We start from the raw sequence: 27,274 nt of genomic DNA on the forward strand, positions 1-27,274 counted from the left end.
AATCATATTCAGAAATTCCTAGCACAAACCAAATCTATTATTGAAGAACTGTGCTTATTATTTATTGTATTTAGCCTCCCCCCAGTACGGGTTTTAGGGTTTTGTAAAAGAAGCTGGATATTGGTGCCAGAGGCCAGTAGATAATGAGATGACTTATTCCTCAGCTAGAAGGGGCTATTGCAAAAATTAATTTTTAAGATGTCAAATGCATTATATATGCAGATAAAATTAACAGAAATATAGCATGTCATTTCCCCTATGTTATTTTTGTATTGCTATGATTTATTTCTGCAAACAATAGAAAAAACCATAGTTACTCCCTGAGTTGTGACAGTATGATTGAGAGCTGGTTGAGCATCCACCTCCTTGAGTAGGCCTGTGTTGTCAACAAATGTGTGCTCCTCTAATCTACAAACCAAATGTAAGACAGTAAAATTTATTCAAGCAAGAAATACAAATTTACCTCTCTCAGATCAGGATTCCCACCGATTCATCACTTTACTGTATGCTTTGCCTCAGCATAAAAGCCTGCTTAAAGGGCTTTAACTTACTCTGATATGACATGTTGAACAAAGTAACACTATTTAGGGAACAAGCCCTGTTGCAGTTATCACCACCGTTAACTTGATGAATTCTAACACTGAAAATAATTTACTGAAAATGACCTGCTGAAGTATCACCCATTCAGTGAGGAGGCAGGGGAGAGTAAATTCCCCTCATAACACAGCTGCAGAACCAAATGAAGGTCATAGGGTCACATTTCAATACTGAGCTTGTTTTTACTTGTGTTATCTCTAGCTTATGAACTTCTGACTTTGTTATTTAGTATGTTTGGTATATTGATTAGGAAAGGTTCTGTTAGTTCAAAATGCTGAGAAAACACAGGCACCCCTTGTGTCTTATTTGCTGTATTAAGAATCGTCCTTTATACACACTTTGTTATTGTCTGTTTCTCCCTGCTGGATCGTAGTCTTCTAGATCTTCAAAGTTGGTTCAGTATGAGTAAATAAATTGGTATTTTTATGTCAAGCATAGGGGAATATTCCTTTTGGAGCCCAGTTGTATGATGTTGCATAGGATTCTGAATTAGTAGAGCAGTACAACAATACATGTAATTCACAATGCCTGGAGAAATTATACTTTTCAGTTTCTGTACATAGTTGAATCACAGTGTAAATGTGATTCCTATTGCCAGTCTGTATAATATTCTTGTTGTTGTGACACTGGGTGTCGCCAGGATGGAATACAAGGAGTGTAAAGTCAGCCCAAGTCCATTGGTATCCAAAGGTCTTTTTGTTCACAGTTGTGTTATTTAATACTCTGTTAGGTGGAAGTGTGACTACACCCCCATGCCAGTCCGGCACACACAGGAAGACATTTGGTCTCTTGGATTAACTTGGGGATGAGCATTGGTTGGTTTATTTAATAACAACAACCAGCTGCTGATCCACTAAGCTGATATATTTATCTAGATCAAAGTCCCCCTGTGGGCCTGTTTGTCTGGAGCCAAGCTCAGCTGTTTTTGTAGCAGCTGTCACCACTGACTCCCTGCATCCTACCGTGAGCCTTGGGAGCGCACTGCCCTTGGCCATCTTCTCTCAGTCTTCCTCCGTTGTAGGGCTTCAGTGGTTGATCACAGTTTCTCAAAACAATGCACAATGATAATTTAATATCTGTCCACAACCTTAGACAAGTCTTACTGGGATCTTTGCAAGACATCCTTTTTTCTACAAGTAAGTCAAGCTGTATCCCTAGTGCAGCTAGAGTTCTCAGCACATATAAACACTACACAGGTCTCTCATCTAGTGAACTACAGTGACACTTCACTGGATTAAAACCTCTCCAGGCTAACTGGTCTCAATTCTTAGGATTACAGCAATCACTGTGGATCTGTAAGTCTAAGACAGATCAGATAAAAAAAGAGATGGTGATTTTTTGAGATTAATACTATATGCAAGGAAATCCTGCTGTTGGACTACAGCACACCTTGTGCAGCCTCCATGTCTGTTTCTAGCATGTAAAATGAATCTTGTGGCTCTTGATCCCCAGCTATTCTTGGAGGGTGATTCATCAGCTCTATTGCTTTTAGCTCCAGTTTTAAAATAAAAAGATTTCTCACGTAGTTTTTCTATCATATATTGGTTCTTAAACTGTGTGATGAAATAGCGATTTAATGGGTATGTCAAAATGATCCAAACATTTTCCTCTTTATGTTACTTAGTGTCATATAAACATTTAGTACTGGTGTGAACAGCATATGGGGCTAGACTAATCTGGTCCCTCTCCATATCACCCAAAAGTCAGGAAAATTTGTCATTTGGAGTTTAGCCTCGGGTGTTCCATCTTGCTCTGCGCAGCCACTGCTGTTGCTCCCAACAGTGAGGAGTGGTTCAACAATCCCTTAACAGTTAGGTCTAGATTTGATACAGTCAGACTGAGTGCCCAGGTCTCCTTCAGTTTCTGTCAGTGTAGAATAAGGAAGCCAGTCTACATATATGGTGTGATATGCTTTGTAGCTGAATTATGGATGGGAAGTTTTCGAAATCCAGAAAACAAGTTTTTGTCAGCTCTTTTTGTAATGATTGTTTTTGCTTTCAGCCTTTCTCATATAATCACACCCTTGAAACTTTCCCATTTCTTAAGAACATATATATGCATGCACAATGTGCATGTTATATGTGTATATCTGTCTACAGTGCATGTATATAAGGGCAGTGTTTGCATAGGGTAAATGACTCCTAAAGGAGCTACCAGATAGTCTTTTCTCAGTATTTAGCCATTTCTAGTGTGTTTCTACCTAAGCTCATGAATTTTCAGGAGGGCTGTTGAAGCCATGTTGATGTTGCCAGAGTGTTTCGAACTAATATTTGTATCAATGTCCTTTTGTCCAGCTCTTAATTTTAGGATTCCTGCAAGTTTTGAAGGACTAATTTTTTGTTCAGTGCTTTCGCCAGTGATACAGGCGTCTTTTGTAGAACTACATTTTAAAGCTTTTTATTACTTTATACAACTTTGATTGAATAATTTTGTGAAAGTTTTTAAATCAAATTGATATCTGCATCTCGTAAATTTAGTACTAACTATTTCCTGTGGAACTTTTGTATGAGCAATTAATATCAATATTTAACCTTTTAAAATATATGGCTTGAGGCAGGGAATGGAAAGGTTTTAGCAGATAGACAGTGAAAAATGGGCTCAGTTTTGCACATTGTCTTCCACTGAAGTGATTGCAATCTCCCACCTGTGTTATTTTTTATTTTCCTTCTATTCTGTGTTCTTAAAAAAAACCAATATAAACTATTCATCGAATAGCTAAGAAAAGCATTAAAAGGAAAAATGTTGGAATGTATCCTTTTCTATAGATATTTATCCTATATCCTTAGTTGCAGTGTGAGTTAGGGGTTATTTTCAAGCTTCTGTTTTGATGCAGCCTGGTGTAAAGACAAACTTCATGCTGCTTCAGGAGTTACCTATATTACACAAGAAAATGGAGACCACTCAGTTTTATTCCCCAAATAATGCACTGACTGTAGATTCTTTCTAGAACCCTCAGCAAGTTTTCAGATTACCCCAAGCTGAGTGGTGCTATTGACAGGCCTGAAGCATGGGGATGCTGTACAGAGGGACCTGGACAAGCTGGAGAAGTGGGCTCTTGGGGACCTCTTGCTGTTTAATCCAGTGCAAGGTGCTATACTTGGGTTGGGTCAACACCTGGTATCAACACAGGCTGGGGCATGAACAGATGGAGAGCAGCCCTGGGGAGAAGGACTGGGGGGTGCTGGTTCATGAGAGGCACCCAGCAATGGGCACTTGCAGCCCTGAAACTCACTTGTACCCTGGTCTGCATCCAGAGCAGTGTGGCCAGCAGGGTGAAAGAGGGGATCCTGCCCCTCTGCCCTAGTGAGGTCCCACCTGCAGTGCTGCATCCAGCTCAGGGGTCGCCAGGACATCAGTCTATTGATGAGTGAGAACAGAAGGAGGGACACCAAGGTGATTAGAGGAATCCTTTCCTGTGAGGAGAGTCTGATATAATTTGATTTGTCCAGCCTAGAGAAGGGAAAGCTTTATGGTGCCCTAATTGCAATCTTCAGGTACCTGAAGGGAGCCTACAGCACTCATGGAGAGGGATTTTTTACAAGGACATTTAGGGACAGAACAGGGGAAAATGGTCTTACAACGAGAGTAGGTTTGGATTAGATGTTAAAAAGAAATTTTTTACTGCAAAGGTGGTGAGACACTGGAATAGGTTGTCCAGAGAAGCTGTGGATGCCCCATCCATGAAAGTGTTCAGGGCCAGGCTGGATGGGGCTCTGAGCAACCTGGTCTAGTGGAAGGTGTCCCTGGCCATGGCAGGAGGGTTATAACTAAATGATCTTTAAGGTCCTTTCCAAATCAAATAATTTTTGATTCTGATTCCAATTCTGGAAAAGCCTTTTCTTCACTATCTGATCTATTTCTTTTATGCTTCCAATTTTTTCTCTCTTAACTTCATTATTCTGTTTCTTTTCCATTGTTCTGTTTTCCTTGTGAAAGGCAGAAACTTCTAGGATTCTAGTTCTTCTTGCCTCTTACTAGCCCAGTAAGGCTTGGGAATGAAAAGCACATTAAAAAGTTGGCTTCAGAAAAACTGGCTGCTGGGGAAGGTTAACACTCCCTTTTAAATCTGATTTAATACAATTCTTGGTTTCTCTGCTTATTGTAAATAATATCCTTATAGAAGTTGTTTATCAGGGAAGGGAAACAATTTCACTAACACAGTGTAACAGTTAATTGCTGTTGCTGTTTCAGCCACATTAATCACACAAAAAAATCTTGCTTGGGATACACTGTTAATAACAGTGTCTTTGGCAAATTTAACGAAACCTCCCCATAAAAATGACCTGTGTTAATTCTCATGGAAATCATGAGACATGTACTAGGTCTTCTGGGTTTTTTCAAGAAAGAAAATAAGGATTTCATCTATGTGATGATAAATATTTGCCATTTTGCAATTACCAGCATACAATATCATAAATACATAATAGCTCAAAGTCTTTGAATATATTTTTGTTACTAATATATCTTTCTTCTTCCATAATGAGCATCATTTTTTCTTATCTGAGATATATTAGCTGTTCAGTTGTGATCCAGCTGTATAATTTATGTTCAATTCACTGGAGGGAAGAGAACCTAAAGAAAAGCAGTGGGAGTTTTTTTGTAGCAGTCAATAATTTATAAGAGTAAATGTGCCCAAATTTTACTCCTCTTGTCTACAATGAGGATTACAAAAACATTGTCACACATTTATATCTAATACCTGATGTACACAGTTTAAACCAGCAATTTTTGTTCATAATTCATATTCTTCTTATACTAATTTAATTTTGATGCTAATTTCCTCCAAATACTTTTCTAAAGATCTGATCAAATTAGCTATTTCTGTAATTTTTTGACCCTTTAGCTTTCCATGGTATTTAATTTTTAGTTTCAGTCACTATTCAGAGCTACCACATGCCATTAAAAAGGTGTGGTTTCAGTTGGATGATTGGCTTAAAATATTTAACAGCTTTGTTTAAATAAATCTTGTTCTGATTTTGTTCTTGTCTCACATTTATCATTTGCCTAAGCTGACACAATTGGGCTCATTAGGTGTTAAAAGTGTCTTACTGGATGGACGTGTTGGCATTATACATCACAATCATTTTATTCCTAATAAGTGTAAAAAATTTATAAAGTCATATTGAGTTCAGTGAGGTTATTTGCATGTAGACTTATTAATACTCTTAAATTCATATACTGATAAAGTCTGTGTATGGGGCATGTGCTGTGAAAAAAATTTACCTATTTACAGGTGCTGATATCCATAGGGTGTGAGGGAAAACTGTGATCAGAATTTGGCAGACTTCCACTGTATCTGAAAACACCATACAGTTTGTAATGCCAGTATACTGTAAAGGAACATGATGTGTTAAAATCCTTTTGGTACATTTCTAAAAGGCTCATCTAAAGTATACTATACTCAGACTCAGCATTTCTGATCTACTGGTGTCTGCTTCCACCATCTGCTTTTGCAGAACTATTTTTACCTTAACAAGTATCAGTGGCTGCCACTGAGTGGCCCTTTGATGTGCAGTCAATCACAGACAAGAATAAAATTGTATAATAGACTATAATTTCCTGTCTGATCATAAGCTCTGCTTTTTGTGCTGGGTGATTTCCTTCAAACTAATTGACAAATGCACTGGCACAGGGAGAGATGGGCTGCAGCTGCCTGTGGTTTGTCAGAATGACAGAAGGAAAGGAAATCTTGAGAAGTACTGAGGTGTTCGTGACATTGAGATGCATCTTCTTCTGGAAATATTCATAGTCAGAATGAAGAACTTGTCGTTTTTTTAGCAAAAAGGGCTGTCCATTCTTTCAGGCTTTTAAATATGTTTTGAAAAAGAGAAAATCACATGGAAAACTAACTCATGCTTCTAGCATCATTCCTTCTACCAAGAGACTGGGAACACAGCACACAGCCCAAAATAATAATCTAACACTGGTCTACCACATTTTCTTCAGCAAGCTGAAATTGATCAGCACAGTCAGCCTTTAAAACCAAAGTTAAGAACTCTTCTCTTTCAAAATGTATTGTACCTCACATGCCTCACAGAAATGATGGTGCATTTTTGTTTTCCACCCACCGTTATAAGGTGTGCCAACCAGCATTTTTGCGTGAGAATTTGTGGAACAGTGCAATGGAGATCTGTTTTGTCAGCAGTGACCCATTCACAAAGGTTGGATGTTAGGTGCCATCTGTACTAGCGGCCTCTCACAACACTTCAGCTTTTCCAATGAAAAATAGCCCATGTATAGAGAATTACATTACATTAAAAACAGGTTTATTTTTCTCCATGTTCAGAAAATTTTAACTTCATTCCTTGGCCAGAATTCTTTGAACTTTCATTCTGAGCTCCTGGGAAATTTTTTTGGGGGGGAAAAGTGTTAATTTTGATTTAATTAAATGAATATTTTAACTTAAAAAACTGTTTTAAAACAAGTAAGAAGGAACAGATTCATCCTGTCATCATCAATTCAGCTGTTATTTCACATTTTGATTTATGTGTATCTTGCTTTTGACATAGTAAATCTTTTGAATAATTTTTTTTATTTGGCATTCTCAAAATTATAGATGCCCAGAAAATCTTTGGCTTCAGTACATGTGGCAAAGGAAACTGTTCTTCCAGGGAATTATGACCTAGCTAGATAAACAGTTTTCATATTCTGATATTTAAGACATATTAATCTAGCATGACAATAAGCTAAAACTTCAGATTATGAAGCCTCCATTTTAAAATTTATGGAATTACTTTATATGGATATCTTAGTCTTTAATTTAAAAAAACTTATAGTTTCTTAGCTTTTTTTGTGAAATATACCTCAAAATTATAAACCTGAAAGCCTTGAAATATCTAAGTTCACATCATCTATGTACTTAGATGTAACCAAGAGAGAAATCGTTATTTTATCTTCCTCAAAGTTGCTGATGTGTTGGACAGTAAAGGTAAATCCAGAAAAACAGATTAGCAGAGAATTGGTATATCGGCAACAAACTTATTCAATACATTTATGGCACATCATAGGTGCACATGGTCTTCAGTATTTGCTGTGCTTATCTGTAATTTACACATGCTTTCAGTCTGCTTAGAGTTGGTTTGAAAAAAACCTAAGCAACAAAACAGAAGCAAAATTGCTTGTCTGTGAAAAGTCTCACAGTTTTCATCCCATCATATTAAATTGGTATACTGTGTAAATCACAATTTTTCAGTCTCTTGAGAGACCTCCTGCTGTGTTTTGGCATTCATTATTTGGGATTTTTAACTTTTCATTTTTGTAGCAGTATTTGAGTCATGTTCCCAGTGAGCATTTTTGTGTATTGGAGCCCCATACTCTTACTTAGTAAGCTGATGTCTACTTCTTTTCAGTGAATGGAATTTGGCTCTGTACTGAAATGATAGCATCTGAGTTGAGGGGTTGAAACATAAATATATATATATCTATTAATACATTTAATATATTTAAGGGGTGAGTGTAAATGACTATACTGTGTAAATTTTAAACAGGCCCAATACATTTCTGCATGTGTGCATTCAGACAGCATAGTGAGTTTTTAGGATTCTTGTGTGGCACTGAGATGTTTGAAATGGTGTTTCTTTTTTCCTCTAACTAGCAGTTTTATAGTAGGAATGCCAGACTATTTTTGGCAGTCAGTTTGGGCCATATGTTTTTTTCTCTCAAAAGTAGCTGCTGGGTATTTTGTTGTGTCAAGGACTTAGAGGTTCTTATTATTTGGCTGTGAGATAGATAGGAAAAGTAGATGTTAAAACAAAACAACAAAACCAAACAAGGGTGGGGAGAGCTTTGAAAAGCTCAAGAGGGAGAAAATTGTCTTCTCTATATGGTAAATCTTTAAGCTTAGATACAAGAACTTCTATTTTTGCAAGCTCAGAAGAAAAGCTGGGTATGCATTCCTATGACACAATTGTAAACTTCTTTGGCTACCAATCATTTTGCAGTTCTCTCTTGATTTAAGGGGTTAAACTGCCAGCTAAGTTAGTTTTACTAAAGCTAGCGTAATTACTTATGATCTTTAACTCATCTTTACATTACATCCTTAGCAGATGCAATTTTGCCTTAAGAATTTAACTTGAACCCATCAGGGCATACTCCAAGTAGCTGCAGAAATGGTGTGGCTGAGTTAAAGACTGTAACCCCAGAGGCCCTGGGTGCAGCGTGGAGCCCCTGGGGAAGCCAGGCAGGGACAGTCAGGGCTGGTGGTGTCCCCAGTGGCCTCCCTGGTAGTGTCTCTTCAGTCTGCTCTGCCACTGCCCTAGTTCTACTTGTGAGAAATAGGTCTTGGGAGAGCAAAAATGGTGGTCACAGTTTAAAAGGAGTAGGGTGAGGTTAGCATTTAAAGGTGAAGGGCAGGGATTGGACTGTCCCAGAATATCAAAGCTGATTTTCCTGCTAGTCAAGAACTATTTATCAGTAAATTGGTAAAATGGAGATACTTAAGAAAAAAAGAGTTGGCAAAACGTAGCCTTAAATTGAGTTTTCAATAAAGAAAATCAATTTCATTTGCCTATTGTGCTTTTTAAAACTAATCAGGACATGATTGTAATGATACTGGGTCCCCTCTAATGGGATGAGTAAAAACTTAGAAATGTTGACATTCAAAAGCTGACATTGGATCTGCAAACACCAAGGCAAGAAGCTCTGTTAGTTTTCTGTTCTCCAGAGCAGCCAGCCTCTTCCTCTCCCTTCAAGCAATGCATTTGGCTGTACAGCATCCAGCCATGTAGTGGTTGCACAGCCCACTGTCCTGGGCTTAACAGAGCTGTAACCATTTTTTATTCCCTGGAGATTGGGCTTGGTGTCACTTGTCCTAGTTCTTGTAAAAATTAAATGAAGTGAAACAAAAGGTTTCTGTGTTAATAGATAGGTACGTAGATATGTTTTCTCTGGGACTTTTTTTTAATGTGTGGGACTAATCTTTTTCTACATAGCCATTTTGATGATATGCATGCCATTTTAATCCACATTATAATATGGATTTTATAAATTTTAATACTTGCTTTGTTCTATACTGAACATCTAGGGTACTTCACAAGGTGAGAAATCTCCTTCCTTAGTCAAGTGTGATAGCTGCCATATTTATCATACATTTGTTTGACTGGAACTTCAGCTGTCCAACGATGTTTCTGGCATTTAGATGCATGTAGGTGCTACAAAAAAATTATATTAAATTTCACACGGAACTGCAAATAAGTGTAACTGTTAAAATGATGGAATCTCCCTATTGAAGTCTTCACCTTGATAGTTCCTTTTACAGCCTTAAAGCTATTGCAGTATGTCCTACTTCAGATTTTCTGACCCTCCTATGAATTTCATTGAACTCATGCTGTCTTTGCAAAAATATTGACCCATTCTTTCACAGGACAGGAGTAATTTAAAAGCTGCAAGAGTATACATTTTATTTTTAAGTGTAATACTTCCTATTAATATAGAAAGCTGTAGCATATGGCTTGAAATATGTGGAATTGAAAGACTCTTATCCATATCCAAGCACATTAAAGAACAGTATGCATCTATTTAAAATGAAACATGAATTTAGGTTGATTCTGTATCAAGGAAGTTCATGGCAGCTTGGTGCTGACATAAGCAGCCAGTAAATCAGGGTGAAAATAGCTAGGAAAATAGCATTTTTAAAGAGACTTATAAAGGAAATGCCAACATAATTGTAGAGTTGAGTTAGCTAGCTGTGAATTCCTCCAGCTTAAAGAGAATAGTAAAACTGAGTGAATTAATCACAGGAAATAATTTACTGGGCAAATTTAGCATGTCTTGGATTAAAAGGCATGCTTCCTAGAACAAAATTAGGTTACTGTGAGAATTGCTGAGTTTAAACATTGCCTTGCTGCAATAGAAGAAAGCAAGTGCATGTGCACACATAGCTCTGGAGGAAAAAAAGAGACTAGTGCTGAGCTCTTGTCTTTTTTATTTGCCTCTGTTCTTGGTTTGGATTACTAGCTAGCATGAAGAGTCAGGAGGAAACTGTTAGCCTGCCTGCTTGTTATTACTCAGTATTGCATTCTATTGGAGTATGTGTATGGAAATACAAACCCGGGACATCTACAGAAGAGCGCTCTTCTTCAGAAGAGACTGTTAAACCCCTATTAAAAAAAACCAAAAAAAGCAGTTGTAAATGTATTGTCCCCAGCAGCAACTGTAAGTAGAGACCCTTCTGAAGAAAGATCATAGGGCAGGGATAGAGGACATTCCTCCCTGATGTCCTTCAACTATTTTTAACTCAAATGATAGGAGCTTTAAAATGTATTTTCGTAAAAATGAAGGGGGGATGGGGGCAAATTGTCTGATGGTATCTGTTATTTTTTACTTTCCTTGTAGTTATAAGTTCCTCTTTGACTCAGCATCTGACTGAAAGGTGTTGCTTTTCTGAGCTCAAAACCTACATATGAACTTTTTATTACATACTTGTGAATATTATTCTTCTGTTTCCAGTATAGAGATTACTGAGCTGCCCATTTCTTTTCTCCCTTTGAGCCAAATTCATACATCATGCATCTACCACTTTTCTGGCAGAGTTTTCCAGAAGGGCTGCTGCTTGTAGTGTGGGCAAACATAGTGCTTTTGCCTCTTTTGAACATGGTTCATCTAAATTGATTATGATGCGCCCTAAATCTTGTCAGGGAGGTGAAACTCCTGTCCCTACTCACCCTTTCTGTGCTGCTCATGACTTTGTAGAAAACTGTCATGCAGTATATATTTAGAATTTATGAATAATAATGTCTTGCTTTCCCTAAACAGTAGTTTGAATAAAACCCACTTGTTATTTTTATTTTAAAAGTAAATAAAACCATCAGAAATCTCAATCTTATGAGTTAAAGATCAAGGAATGTTTTTTAATGATATTCATTTGGTGTTAGCCAGCACTAAAGATGTTTTCCTGAGAGTCTATTCCTTTCACCAAGGGCAAGGTTTTATAGACGTTGTTTATTTTAGATTACTACATCGCTCTGTGTGACTACATCATAAAATCATTCGTTAAGTGAAGGTAATTTACAAATGATCAGAAGCAACCAAATTACTCCAGCTTAATGAGTTGCCACTTATTGCCTGTGTAGGCTCTTTTTCTGCTGTGGCTGTGAAGTTGGCTTACATTAATGTGCATTAATTTTATTTCACAAATGCAGTGATGGAGGAGACCTAATCCTTCCAGTTATCGTGGCTCAGCAGTGAGTGGGAATGCATTAAGTCAGGGTTAACTTCATTGCATAGACCTGTCACTCTGGACCTGGTGCAAAACACACACCAAGGCATTTTTCCAGGAAAATGTCATACCAATGCATCAATAGCTGCAATGGCAACCCACTCATCTTGAGGTAGTGTTCAAGCTGTTGCTTTTTAGCCATACAGACTGAAATGTGTGAAATCATTTATTTCTGAGACACTATCTCCCTCCTTGTGTAGACAGCAGAGGTTCTGTAGTTGGATTTCCTTCTCTAAAGAAGGGAAATTTTTGGCAGAATGTTCAGTGCAAGGGCATCAAGACTCGGGATCCTACTATCTTAACTTGGCTCCAAATTGTCAGAATTTGGCAACTTTTTGATGAAAAAAACATCAAGACATCTTTTGAGAGTTTTTTTGGAGAGTGCTAAGGATATTTTTGCTAATTGATGAAAGGGATACATGAATTACTATGGGACTGGTTATTCCAATGACTATGAGATTTTATCATGTATTTATGTCAAGGAAAAAGGCAAGCCAGCTGGCCAGAGATTTGTGACAGTGACAGCCTCCAAAGTGAGACTTGATGTAGTGGAAGTAGGGCAGAAACTAAAGCGGAGGTGACTGAACCACCCTGCTCTCGAGTGCTCTTGGGAACTAAAGGTTAGGAAAGTCTCCTATTCCAGTGCAGAACCTAAATGCACAGATATGTGAAGAAAAGATACCACATCACTTCCAAGCTGCTTAAGTTGCTGTGGAAAATCACAGTTCAAAGAACTTTGCACTAAGTTGTTTAACCATTTGATTGGACTTTCATTAGCATGTACGAACTGATTGTGTAATACAAGCCCAACACAAATCTGAGTTATTCCTTTCCAGTCCTGACCTCATCTTGCAGAGTATCTTCAACCCACATTTTTCCCTTTTTTGTTTCTCTTCAGTCTTTTGCTTTACTTCTTTCTCCTTTTTCAGTTCCCGTAGCACCAGGAAGTAACAATAAAAAGTTGTAGAATAAGATTTAGTGCCATCCCATTATCTTGTGCTCTGCTGCTAATTTCTGAAACTCCATAAATCTTACAGTTGCATTTCTACAATTTAGGTTGTAGAAATTCCAGGCAGCAACTGATATTGACTGGGATTTATAGAGTGTCCACAAATGTATCTAATCTAATTGAGTATAAAGATTAAAAGACTAGAACAATATCTTGTATGATTGAAGATGCAGAAGCCCCAGGGATAGGAAAAATATGTTATATATGTTTTTATTTTATTCACTGTAATAAAAGAGATACTTGGAACAACTGTCTTCATCCTGTGCCTTGAGAGGTGATACACAGTTGTGTGGTCTTCCTGAGGGACTTCCAGAAAATTTCTGTGCTACTTTATCAGGAGGCAAGGATTTTATGTTGTCTCAGTTCCTACCTTCTCTTGTTTTACTTATCCTTTCTGTGAATTTTCCTGGCTTTATTCTGTATAGCTGGTTAGCTATACTGGATACTTTATTAATCACAGTTTATGAGAGAAATTTAATACTGAAAAGGAAGGGATAATACTTTCAAGTGTGAAGTAGTCTAGATGTAGGTTTAGAAGAGTTGTGTTCTCAAGTCATGTGCTGAGGCAAAGAGGATCTGATCACCACAGACAGATATGGTCACAAGATGTTTTTTTCCCCTAGTCTTAGGAAAATAACATGTCAAAGGTCTTCTTGCCTGACCTCAGTAGAGAAAGGGCTTTTAAAAATAAAAAAAAAGTTTCCCATACTTTACACTGTCTTTAGGTTAAACTTTTGTGACATTCTTTTTTTTTTTTTTTTGTCCATGGGAAGAATAGGAATTAGAACTTAAGATCTTAAATTTTAAATATGTGCACTCTTTTGCCATGAATGATGCATTTATATTATAGCTTTTTTTTTTGGTGTGCTGCAAAGCAGGATTGTGTGATTCACTACTTTAGGAAGAAAAGGAATTTGTTATTTTATGTCAAAATTAAGAAGGAAATTTGTGTTGTACGCACAGCAATGTAAAGCTGTCTACAACTTCATTCTTGCCACAGTTCCTTCTGTTGCTTTGCTTCTCTGTATCAAGGCTGTGCCTTCACAGTTTGTTCACAGGCAGTGCCTAAGCTTCTCCAATATTTTACATTTGTCTTCTCCATTAACAACTGGAAAACCTGTTGGATTAATAACAATGGGGATTACAGCTTTGGAACTTTTGATATGACTTGCCAAGGAAGACAGGCTGCTGAATCCCAGGACTCTGGAATGTGCCCTGTTGAGATTCCAGCAGAGGTCCCTGCCGCCAAGGTTTCTTCTAACCTTCACTGAAATTCTGCAACTCCCCTACACGCCTGCCCCATGTGCTTGTGTCTGAGTAACTCTGTTTATTTCTTTTGGATTTCTGCCAGCAGTTTAGGCCTCAGGTAAATTCTCTTATCTCCTGTTAAGTCAACATTTATTTAAATTCCAGTGGACAAACTTTATATTCTAAGTCTTTTCGACACATGTATTGTTTAGAAGAGGTCTGGAGTATCTGCACAATTTCACCTGCAGTCTCTTGAATAATGTGTGTTGTTAAGACTATCAACTTGGTATTGTTATTTGTTTATGGAGGTGAAATGTCAAAAACAAAAAAAAGTTTATTTTTCCTAAAAAGACAGCTTGAAATATTATATTAATGAAAGTCTGTTTTTATTCCACAGACTGAAGGTTTGTATTCAATCTTTTTTTGCTCTGTGCAAGTGAGCAAAGGTCTCTTTTCTTCTTTTGCATTAAAAAGAGTTGTTGGATAACAGACTATATAATAGAATAAAAGTGCTTAAGGGCAAAATATTTGTGGCTTAGATTTTTCCAGCAAGCAAATTTGGCATTTTAACATTTTTTTTCAAGTTAACCCTTCAGACTTCTGTGCTGCGATGTGCAAAATAATGCACTCACACTCATTTCCCATGTTTGCTTGTGATAAGAATTGTGAGACTATATTTCTGATACCTCATACACATTGGGAGGAGGACTTACCTGTTGTAATTAAATAAAAATAAATTTATTTGAGAGAAGGATTTGCAATTCATGATGTCAAACTTGACTTACACTTCCAGTAAGTGTGTTTGGTTTATACTGCCTTTAAAAATAAATACGTAAATACCACTGTGCAATTATTTTAAATGGTGCTGTTTTTATACTTCTTTTATCAAGTATTTTCCTTTTACCACCACATTTGAATTGTGATCATTGTATCAGCTGACTTTTTTTTTTTTTTAAATTTCCAAAACAAATAACATTGGCATTTGCAAGACTAAAGAGAAAGAGGGTTATGTATTTGTCAGGAAGAGCTCTTTGGAGATACACATATATGCATTTTATGTGCGTATGTAAGCATATCTATATCTTAAAATATATATAGATGTATATATAGTCACAGTGTAGCATACTAAGAAAGTATAATCCCCATTGATTTAACTATATATTTCCTATTGGCATGGATAATTTTATTGACAGTTGAGCATTGTGCGTTCCTGGAAAGATGGGAAATGTTCAATTGCTATTGGCTGTAACTACTTTTTGTCATTTACATCCTCTTTTGGTCTCTAAGCCAGAATCAAAATAAAATTCAAATTCCCCTGATTCTTCTGAACAGTCTGAATATACAACTTGCACAGTTATCTCCAGAACACCCTTTAATAGAAATCAAACCCCATAACGAGATGTACTGCAGGAAGCTGCATAACACACTGCAGGGCACTTGCCTAACACTGTATTGTGAAATCTTAGTACTGAATTTTAGTACCTTATGAGGGTATCTTCAAGTACAAAACTTAAAATGTTGCATATAATTTTATTGGAATATGGCCTTATCCCTTAAAGCTAGATCTGAATTGAAGATGTGAAATTGCACAACTTACAACGTGTTCTTAAAGGATCTGACACCTTTGGAGTTGTCTGGTAGACTGTACATTGGAAAATTAATAAAACTCCTATTTTTAGTTTTAAAAATAGTTATTTCTTTAAACGCTCTAAGTACTTTTGAACTCATGCTGTCAGTCAAGAAAAATGCAAAAGAGTAACATCTTCAGCTAAAGCATTGTAGAGGGAATAGGAAATAAATCTTTAAAAAGACTGGTTCTTGCAATCAATACCCAGGTAGTTTAGGTGGCAGGTATAATTGATATAAATGATTTTTTGTTTTATATTGAGTTTTGCTAATTCCTTTGCTTCCTGCCTGTGAAGGTATTGGTCGAAGCAGTCCACTGAGAACATGTCTACTCTACATAGAACCTCTGTGACTGTTATGAGGTTATGACTGTTATGATGTAATGAGGTTTTTTCCTTGTTTCATAGGTCTTGCAGTCCCGACCAAGGGCTCAACAAGCACATTCAGGCTTATGAAAAACAGCTCTTCCAGCTGAATGGCAGGAAGCTTATGAGTTGGTTTGCCAGGCTTCTCTGGGTGTATAAACCAGTTGCTGCAGCTCTAAAAATGAGATGACTGGTGCAGTAGTGATTTTCTGCACTGAAGGTGGATGCTGACAGGAGTTATGTACTGCAGATATTTTAGTGAACTCTGAAAAGACTGTGCTGTAATACAACACTCCCAGATACAGAATTCTGTCGTTCTGATTTCTTCTAGCGTGTGCTTTCCTCTTTATCTTTATCTTCTGTAGCATTATATTTGTGGGAAACCAATCTGTATGACTGTGCTTTGCCTTGTAACAAGGAATAGTTTTCCCTTGCTTAATATATTTTGGCTCCAGAGGATACCTCAGTTTCCTGCATTTATTTATGTGTTGGGGAAGTGCAGAAGGGACACAGAAAATGCATGTGCCCTGTGCCTGTGAAGGTTAGGACTGCACTTAAAATCTGTTGTGCCAGGCAGCAGCTACTTGGACAGCTGTATCTGGGTTTCTTTTGATTCTGAATGCTCTATGTCATTTCTAATACTGCCAAGGGAAGCACATGGGTTTAATGTATTGGTCACTAACTATTCTGGGGGGGGGGGGGGGTTAAAATACCCCACAGGAGTATTAATAGCTTTTCTCTGAAAATAGCAAATGCTTCCTGTAATTGAAGAGTAAGCCTCTTGCTGTCATTCTAGAATAAACATGTCATGATAAATCCTTGCTTAAAAACATATTTTGCTCTTGTTCAGTGTTTGTCAGGTTCAACTCCAGCCATGGCTTCCCCGTGGAGGTTGGTTCAGATTCCAGCATCCTCCAGCTGAAGGAGGCAGTTGCCCAGCGACAGGGAGTTCCAGCTGACCAGCTGCGGGTGATTTTTGCAGGGAGGGAGCTCAGCAATGACTTGACACTGCAGGTAAGAATTCCTTGGTAGCTTCTTGCCTGGACTGCTGCCAGCTACACTGCCTCTGCCTCTAATGCTGCCAATCTGATGTTCATGCCTGAGATCTAATAAAATAAATAGTGCCTGGGGATTCCTTGAACTTTACTCCACACTGCTTCATTAATTCTGACCTTCTTAATTATGCATTAAAACAGCAAGCAGGAAGGGTAGGGAGAGAGAATACGAGAGAGAGCTGTGCCTAGTGAATAAATGTTTACTGACTACAGAAGCAAGCCATGCACAATTTCTGTATCTGTTCAATTTCTATCTTACTTATTCCATTTGAATCTTAATGAAGAAGGATGTGAATAAATTGCTCTAAATCAGGCTGCACAGTCATCACATTTTATAGGATTTGTAACCCAATTGTGACCCCTGGAGGATAGCTACACGGCTGCTGCTGCACCGTGTGCTGTTGTGCCTGCACAGGTGTGTGATGCTGGAGGGGTGGTTCCAGATCAGAAAGCCCACAAAAGTGTTCTTCAAACCACTGAACTCGTAGATGTGTGAAGCTAAAAGAGGAGCAGGGAGCACAGAAGAGCAGCTATGAGTAGGTATCTAAATTGCAGCTCCTGAAGGTTAGCGAGCCGTTCTCTTCAATGAATGCAGAGAGTGTTCATCTGTAGTGAGCAGTAAGAAGCACTGCAAGTTGCTCTATGCTACTGCTACCAGTGCAGCTGCTTTTATAAATAGTTTTGTATTCCCTGGGTGTGCATTTGGCAGTTCACTCTAAAAGCCAGGATTTAGCATAAAATCACACATTTAAGACAATTGGGAAACTTGGGGAAACCTAGCTGGCCTTTCACCATAGTGCAAATACTGATTTAATGAAATTTCCATCCTTCTACAGTGGAATCAAACAGCTGCAGATACACCCTGCAGTAGTGCAGGTGATTGCATAAAAGATCCCTCACATGTACAACTATTCAGATTAAATTGTACTCATATTTCAGACATATTATTGTACTCAGAATGGCTGCAAAGTCTGAGTACAGAAAGTCACTACAGTATTGATGACCTATCACTGTTTCTCCTTGGGTATGGTATTTATTGCTTTGCAAAGGGCTTTAGGGAATTCCAGCACACAAAGGAAGGTGTAGAAATGTGAATTGCTGCCAGTCTCCAGCACATCAGCTGTGAATAGTGTTGATGCATACCTGCAGTGTGCTCCACATACATGTGAAAACATATATATAAAAGTGTAAGAGTAAAAGAAAGTCATGTGAATTGTAGAGGCTGTCAGTTGCCAGTTGCTAGATTAGTTGTTCTGTCAGAAGCTTCTGAACCACTTCACTTTTCCTGGCAAGCTGCAGATGTTGGTATTACTGCCATTTTGTGACAGCATGAAACACAGATTTTCAGCCCAGTTTGACACTTGAAACCAAGTTTGTTGTTGGCTACAGCATACAGTCTGTTGCTAGGGTAAATTAAAAATGGTGTTCCAGCCTCCTGATGATGTAATTTCCTTGTTTTGTCATAATTATCATGTCTAGTCAAGACTTCCGATTATTTAGTAAACTGGATCTAGATTCATTGCTTACACTCTTGGTGCTAAATCAGGAAATTCAAAAGCTGTTTGAGATGGTACAATTCATACTTCTGTGTTTAGGTCTCTTAAATATTGCATTGATTAATATCATCACCAAGTATCAACTTCACTTTTATTCTAGATGTTTGAATGCATCTGAGTTTCCTTTTTTTTTTTTCTTTTAATTGTGTATATTTATTTATCTTGGAAATTTGTCAACACAAGAAGAAGAGTTGAGTATTTGAGGTGTTTGGGTTCCTGTGGTCTGGGTTTTTTGCAGAAGCTAATGAAAACTTATGTGCTAGCGAAATACTAACTGCTGGCATTTATGTTGCATCTGTAGTTTCAGAATTGACATCAAATATGAGCAAATTAACTAACTCTTGTTTTCTAGATCTGTGGATTTGGATGCAAAATTAAAAAAATTCTATTCAGCTGATGCTTTAAATTATTTCATTTTACAATAGCATAGAATTTCCAGTAAAATAATTTTGTCCTTTTGTTTTTTGTAAATTACTTTTGAACTATTGTGGAAGAATCTAGAGGTCAGGAAAAAGAACTGATGGTATTACAGATAATGAGATTATAGAGGACATGAGAAAAGCTGCAGTAATTGCAGGAGTATGGGGCAGAGATATAGGAAATACTCCAGGACAGTGAATTTTACTGGTTTCACAGCTCACAGAACAACTAGATTTGGCTTGACAGCTACCTTAGAATCTCAGGCAGCTGATACAAAACATAACTGAGAATGTGAAAGCTGTGTTTGTTTTCCTGTTTGGAGAGAAGAAAAAAAGTCGTTCTTGGTAGCTGAGACTTGTAAAAAATAAATGAAGCTGAAATAGACAGATGTTTAAGAGAAATTATTATTAGAAAGAAAGTGCCAAGTCAAGATCTTAAATAAGTAATTTAATATCAACAACAGCAGTAAAAAAAAATTGTAGGAGGGATAGAAATATGTGTGGAGGCATTTAATTTGGTACCACAGATATGTGTTTTTTCCCTGAAAAAAGAAAAGAAGATTAGACACTGATTCCACTGTACACAGGGGAGATCAGTATCTGAGCTAGTGACTAAGGGACAAGTAGTGAAATTAGAGCCATGGTAAGCAAAGATTGGTAATGACTGGATGAAGAATGAGACCTGTAAATTTGAATCTCATAAGAAGGAATTAGAGCAATAAGCTGATTCCTAAAAGCCTAGCAAACAGCGTCACTTAAGTGTGCTAAGAATTCCAAAGAATGATGAAGAGCTCCCTGCTGATGACAGTTCACTTTGGAATGAGTAGAATAATTAATTAATATAGACCCAAAAATAGGAACTCTTTCAAAAGATTGTCATGTGTATGGAAGAATAGTAGAAAGATCTTCCTGTAGCAATCCTAGGATGAAAAGAATAGAACTATAACAGGGTCACCAACAGAATAAAGAGGAGGTAGCTGCATATCAGTGTTCTAACAGGAGGTGACTTCTTATAGTTTTGTCATTGCCTCAGAGAATGGCAAAATTAGTTAACAGAGCTTCTGGTAGTAAAGTCTGTAGTATGTATTGATAAACAATTTTGCTCAATGCAAGCAATTTAAAAGTTACTACTGATAATAGCAGTAGTATTGTATTAGTACAGACTTCCTCTTTCTTGGAGAACTCAGAGTCCCCTTGTGTGATGGAGTTCTTTGCAAACAGTTTGCAGGAGAGATTCCCTTCCTTGCAGACCTTATAGTGTAAATGAATAAAGCAGACAAATGATGTGATGAGAATCAGTAGCTTAGCTTGTCCTCAGTCAGTAGCAAAACAGAGATAGAATTAAGTTTTGTTTCCCAGTTCTGTGCCATTTCTTATTGACAGTGTTTCCTCTATAAGGTAAAGCTAGAAAATACTGGTTTTTGAAACAGAAAAAGACTAAGCATGTGTTAAGTAGCAGGACTTGTTAGCTTTGTGCTAACAGCTGTGCTCCCCTGAGACAGCTTCTGAGTCAGTGTTCGCTTGCATTTGACTGCAGCATAGGCTTGAGGCTTGGAGCATAGATTTCACATTAATTTGGCTTTGCATCCATCCATACGGGTGCTTGCCTAAAATAATTTTTGCAATAATTCAAAAAAACAACAAAGAATGACTAGAAGTTATTGTTAAATACTATGAGCTCATAAACACAACTGAAAATGAGTAAAAAGGAATGGCACAACTGCAGTAGCAACATAGGTGATCATCTTTGCAGCAGAGGGAAAAGAGAAGTGATGGAGAGAAATGGTGCTGTGTTTTAACAGGAACAGGTACTTGTTACAATGGAATATTGCATTTCATCAAAGAAGGACCTTGTGTACATAAATGCATGGCAACCTTCTTGCTCTCTAAGCACAGCCCAGTAAAATAGAGCTTCCAGCAGTTCTTATATTGCCTTGTTTCATTTTAATGAGGGTTCAAAGAAGAAACCAGGTGACACAATGTGAAATGTGTCCCTAACCAGGAAAAAGCCCCACATGTAATTATAAAGTACTGAATACTAAGATTATTTTGGGTCTTTTTACATAGTTACTGCTTTGTGCTACAGTTTTATATATAGGATACCAAATCCCTCTCAGAACCAACTTTGATACTCAGCAATTTTGTGAGTTACAGAATACTGTTGAGCCAACATTTACATACTTAAATGCTGTTTGTAGAGAATTGCCCATAGACAAACTGACTAAATCAATCATCATATGTGAAATTCAAAGAGAAAAAATAATTTTATGTATGTGCGTGTTTAAATCAGTATTTTTGGTCAATATTTGATTGATCCGTGGGTCTTCTTTTTTCTTGTAAAGCTGGAAGAGATTTATGTTGTACTTCTTAAAAACAGGAAAAGCAAGCTGAGTTATACTCAGGTATGTTATATCTAGAGATGCTACGTCTGTGTTGCCAGGTAATGTGGATTTGGCTAAAAGAGAGGGTGGCAGGACTGTTCATCTGTGGTTCTTTTGACAGCTGCAGGCTCACTGAGACAAGAGATGTGTTGACTAAATGTTTCCAAGACTTGTGTTGGGCCTGATGGTATTACACACTCACAATGCATGTGGAAAGTACCACAGAGCCATATTTACCGTGATACTAAGTAAGGGCTAACTCGACTCTCCAGATTTTCTATATTGTTGCTTTCCAAAGTATTTTACATATTTCAATGTTCTGAAGAATGTTGAGAGCTCCCTGCTGATTACAGTTCACTTTGAATGAGTAGCAGTAATTAATTAATATAGACCCAAAAATAGGAATTCTTTCAGAAGGTTGTTGTGGGTATGGAATAATGAAAAGATCATCCTGTAAAATTGTGTAAAATTAAAAGAGAGGATACATTGCTCGTTAATTGTTCTGCCAGATCAAGACCTAATTGCATTTATCGACGACACCTTAATTCCCAGAAATGTAGTTCTGTTCTGCTTTTAAATGCACTTATGTTCTATTATTTTTATGCTAAGTTTTTCCTGGATTTAGAAGACTGTGAAAAATATTAAATTATATCTAAATGAGGGGTAAATTCTTTTAAAGTAGTTTAAAAATTTCAAAAAGTGAATGAGCCATTTGTGTTGAGGGCTACAGCGTCTAATATGGCCTTGAAATTTTCTGGGTCCTTCTTGATTCTTCTGACATTTCTTAATGTGTTTTTGTTGGCCTGCTGATGATTGATTAAACTGGGACAGGGCTTTCTTTGCAAACTTTCTTCAGTGTGCACTCAGTAAAAATGTGATCTTAATTTCTAGATGTATCTAGGTTTTGGTACCTAGAGGAATTCTCTGTTGTCTGGTGAGTCTGGTTTGAGGGTGCCTGGAATAGGGGGGGCTGGTGGCAGTGTTCATATAGGAGTCTTACTGACTCATAATATTTCTGTATGACTTATGCTGCTCTTTTAGATTGATTTCCAAATTTCTAAATATGATTTTATTTTGTTTTCCCCTTTGCTGACAGTTTAAGTTGTCATTCTATTGAATTAATTTTTATTCCATGGATGGTTGTTGTTATTTTCTTTATGTGCAAACAGGTTCAGGCAACCAGATGAGTTTTACTTAAAATTAATTTCTCTTAGGCTGTTGAAATTCACTGTATTGAGGCCATTAAGTGAATTTTGTGAAATATATTTTTGAATGAGCTGTTGCTTTGTGTAGGTCTTATAGAGAAACTGCAATACTGATTGCATGAAATATATTATGCTGATAAGAAACTCCTCTGACAAAAAACTCTAGTTCTTTTAAGGACATATATAGCATTTCAGAACAAAATTATCTTGAAAATTGCCCCAGTATTAGATGTGCCTTTTGTTTTCCACCTACATACTTGCATTAGGCAGACATTTGTTGAGTCTTTTCCCCTTTTCATGAGTATAACTCAATTCATATGTTATAATGCTGTCCATTTTATCATTGGGATCCATCTTTAGGTTGCAGGATCGAAAATGTGTAAGCAAAAACTTTAAAAAGCAGAAGTTGTTAAAGTGATGGCAGTGAGTAATAACCTTTATGAGTCTCTAAATCATGACAGTAAAAGAAAGGTCAGCCCACATCTTTCATTCATCACCTTTCTAAATTGCTTTGGTGAAAAAATGTTTAGCATACAGAACATCATTACCAAAAACTGTAGTTGAATAAGCAGAGGGTGAAGGATGGTAGGGATATTTTCTGCCTTATTCCTTCCTTTCCCTCAAAGGAAAAACATGGTATTCATTGCTCTACTAGACTACATTTGTAAGGAAATATAGCTAGAGACTCTGTACTTAATAATTCAGAACTGAAATAGAACAAGAATTTGCAAATATTTGTATTGTCTCAAAAAAGAAGCAAAAATTACGATTGGATTAATGCTTTACATAGTGAAATTACTGGATTAAGAAATGGGAAATTGTGGCAGATTATCTGTGAATTCTTCTTTAACAATGAAAATGTTGTCTCAGGAAAACAAAATTGTAAAGGAAGAATGGAAGGTGTTGAAAATTTTTTTTAAGTAGCAGGTAGCATAACAAATGTACCTCCACAGTGGAAAGGTGGGATGTAGTTCCTTGCCATTATTTCTTTGATACTCAGCAATTTTTGTTATAGTTTTACTTATCTTAATCTTTACAGCTGTAATTCACTGAAATGTCATCTGCAGTACATTTATATTTGTATTTATCAAGGTCAGTGAGCTATTTAATAAACCATTTTGTGTTTCCCTATTTTCTTTTTCAAGCTTTTAATCATAGTTGAAAATGTTGGAGGGAAACTTGAATGTTTCATATCTGGTTACAGTTTTTATCACAGATGAACCTCCGCACTCTAGGTGACGCAGAATTATTCCTGTGAGGCATGGCTTTTATGGGTGATGGGATTAAAAAAAAAAAACAGAGGTGCATTATGACAGTAAAGGCCCAATTAAAATAAATAAAATTGGTCATCCTAAGGAAAATTATACCAGTACAGGCTCAAAGAGAAAGAAGACAATTTTAGGAGTTATTGAAGCCAAAGTACATATGTAATTCCTTATCTGTCCTTGGAGCAACACTCAATGCGTTTACAATTCCTAGAAGCTTTCTTATGCACTCTAATAGCCTGTTGAAGAAATAAAAGTAAAGTGTTTAAAAAAAAAAAAGTCTGTAATAAGGAATGCAGTAGAGCAATGCAATTTTGCCTCCTTATTTAGACTAAATAAAGAAGCAAAAGTACCTGTTCCTCAAATGAATAATTTTCCTCATACACAGACCAGGTTGTTATTTCATTTTTCTCAGGTAAAACATTGGCTCCTTTGATTTAGTCAAAATTATACCACTGATTTTCCATGAGCCACTATTCTCCCTCTCATTTTCTCTCCCTTTCATTTTCCCTCTCACTTATTCTTTCCCCTTTCTTCTCTCTCCATTTTTCTCTTACAAGCACATAAAATCCATACTGTCCTGGGGAAGCTTCTCAGCTAGCGTGACATGATATACCATCCATCCACAGAGTTTATGGGAGTGATTCCCATTCCTGTGGAGTCCAGTTTTCAGTGTTGTTCCTGAATGAATTGATCAGTGTTTTCTTCACTTGTATTGCTTTTCTTACTATTAGTTTCCCACAATTCAGGCCACTTTTCCTGCTTCCATTTCTGCTTTTACCAATCAATTCCAGGACTTTCAAATCCCATTTCCACCCAAAATTTGTTGCCCATTAAACCAGCTTAGGGAAATTTGTCCTTTCTTACACAGCCTAAGAAATAATGGGGAGAGAATGACAAAACAAAGTTGCCTTTTGGATCTACTCTATCTGCCAGTGAGGGGAAATTTCCTTCTACCCATGGTTTCTGTCTTTTGTTGGGTGATATGCTTTTGTATCATCTGGTGACCTCCTTGTTTCCTGATCTCTTTGTATGATACCAAGATATCTGTGTGCTAATGTATCAAAGGTCACCACCTTATTTTAGGTAATTTTGAAAAAGTTGTGTAAATGTTAGCAGATTTTGGGTGATGAGGTTACACGTCTCATGAAAAGACATAAAAACAACCCAAATATTTTAGTTTTATGGTAGAATTAATACCAAAAAAGAGATACCAACAATGAAACATCTTTAAACTGTAAAAACATTTCTAATACAGTTTTTCCCTATTAACTATTTGACATAAAATAGTACGATGGAAGCATATAAAAGTTTTATTGTCATGTATTTGGTATGCGTGATATACCAGAGCTCTGACTTCATGATTTGTTTCTTATGCAGCTCATCCCAAATTATCCTATAAAATATTTTTACTGTGCTACCTTGCCATCTTTAACATAGCAATCTATTCATTTGTATCTTTCATGGTATGCAGCAAATTGTGTGCACAAAACAAAAAAATGTATGCAAGTGTGTTTAAAGAAAGAAAACAGTAGCTGCTCACCTCTTTAACCAATATCATATAACCTTTATTCCTGCCTTATTTTCATTACCCTAGGTGGTAATTTTAGCTCTTTGTTTACTATTTATCTTGCAAGAGTGTGTTTAGTGATACAGTTTAAGCACATCTAATTTAAAGTGTCAGAGCTTTAGGAAAGGAAGAAAAATCCAATTTTAAAGTGTCTTAATGTTTCTACTGTCGGAATTTTGTAGTAAAAATGTCTCAAAGACCATAAATGGCAATAAATAAGTTAAAGTGACCAATCAAATATATATCATTCAAAAAATTATTCTTCCTCTCCTATCTCCATCGTCTATCCTCCATCTCTTCTTCTTCCCCTAAACAGTGAAAATTGCAGTGCCTTTCTTCTGAATGTACAGTGTTTAGCTTTATAATACTAATGTAATTTTTGTTTCTGGTCACCAAGTAGTAGTGGAAACATCTGTTAGTTTTCTAAAAATAATTTTATCATTTTTTTGTGTTATGAAAAGTAAAGGAAGCGAGTAAGTTATGCAACAACAAAGCACAGTGGTGGTAACAAAGGGAAGAAAGGATACATGAACAAATGTATACCCTGCTGCTTATCAGAAGTCTAGAAGAATTGTGGGAATTTCAGATAAAAATGTTTCAGGTAGACCTAAACAGTTTGACAAAGAAGATTATGCTTCTTTATATGGTATTTACTAAATGTGGTGGTGATTAGAAGAGCAGCCACAGAAAATAATATTATTTGGCAGGGCTCATGAAGTACCTGAGTACTTTGTCCTACCAGGGAGGAAAGCAAGAGATAAGATAAAGGGTGAGATAGACTACAGATGACTGCAAAAATATGGAAACTCAAAGAATTGAATTGCAAAAATATATTAATTGACAGCTACCACTGGTAAGGCCATATCTAAAGCAAACAAACAAAACCAAATGGTAAACTTTCAATGTGTTAATATAATTTTCAGTGTAAGGCTATTTGTAAAGGATAAAAAAGTGCATTTGAGGTCTGACACCTAAAATAGCAGAGATGAAAATGTTATCACTTTTAAAAGAGGTGTGCCTACATTACGTGGTAGACCCACTTAGTGGTCATCAGAATCATGTGATTCTTTAAGCCTATCATCAGATAAGATTGAACACTTTTACCTTGCAAAATCATAATTTTTTAAAAATTAAAAAGACTAGAAATTTATTCAGTATGTTTTTAAAGAGATTAAAATAAAAATCCACATTGAAGAGCAGTAATCCATGCAGGTCTATTGTCCAGGAAACCAATTTAGGAACTACTCCAGCTCATTTACCTGACTTGAGCTATGTAGTGAATGCATTGCTTACAACAATAAGTTAAAAAAAAATATTAAACTTGCTCAGCATACTTAATGTTTATTACCATTTTTATTGAAGGCAGATACTGGAAATTTTTATCCTATAATCCATCAAGACAGCTGAGGAATTATGTAGGGCTGAAGTGCCTGCAATTCTAAGTGCGTTAGAGCAAACAAGCTTAGAGGAGGTTGAACCAGTAGCTGTTGATTTTTTTGGTATTTTCAACCACAAATGTTGGCCATATAAGCACTGTTCAGCCAAGTAAGCATTTAGCCTAATTATGAATTAGAGCTATGAATTCTGATTTCAGAAGAGTGGAGAAACTGGGTGCAGTAGCACATAACAGTGTTAGTACCTACACTGTAGTCTTGCAATGATTTGTGCACTTGCTCTTCAGAGGACCATTCTGTAAATGCCATCCTTTATCACTGCAGAGGTAATAAAAACAGCATCCCCAGAAGTGTTCATTTCCGATGGAA

At 36.7% G+C, this 27,274-nt stretch overlaps 1 protein-coding gene across 1 annotated transcript in view; it reads left to right on the plus strand.

The window, feature by feature from the left end:
• PRKN (parkin RBR E3 ubiquitin protein ligase) overlaps nucleotides 1–27,274 on the plus strand; it is a 679,650-nt gene that overhangs the window by 106,230 nt on the left and 546,146 nt on the right. The window contains exon 2 of the mRNA XM_084202932.1: nucleotides 16,911–17,074. Coding sequence (XP_084059058.1) covers nucleotides 16,911–17,074 — 164 coding nt within the window. The remainder of the gene's footprint in view (nucleotides 1–16,910; nucleotides 17,075–27,274) is intronic.

This window comes from Fringilla coelebs, assembly GCF_963513975.1.
Source record: "Fringilla coelebs genome assembly, chromosome: 3".
NCBI classification, from domain to species: domain Eukaryota; kingdom Metazoa; phylum Chordata; class Aves; order Passeriformes; family Fringillidae; genus Fringilla; species Fringilla coelebs.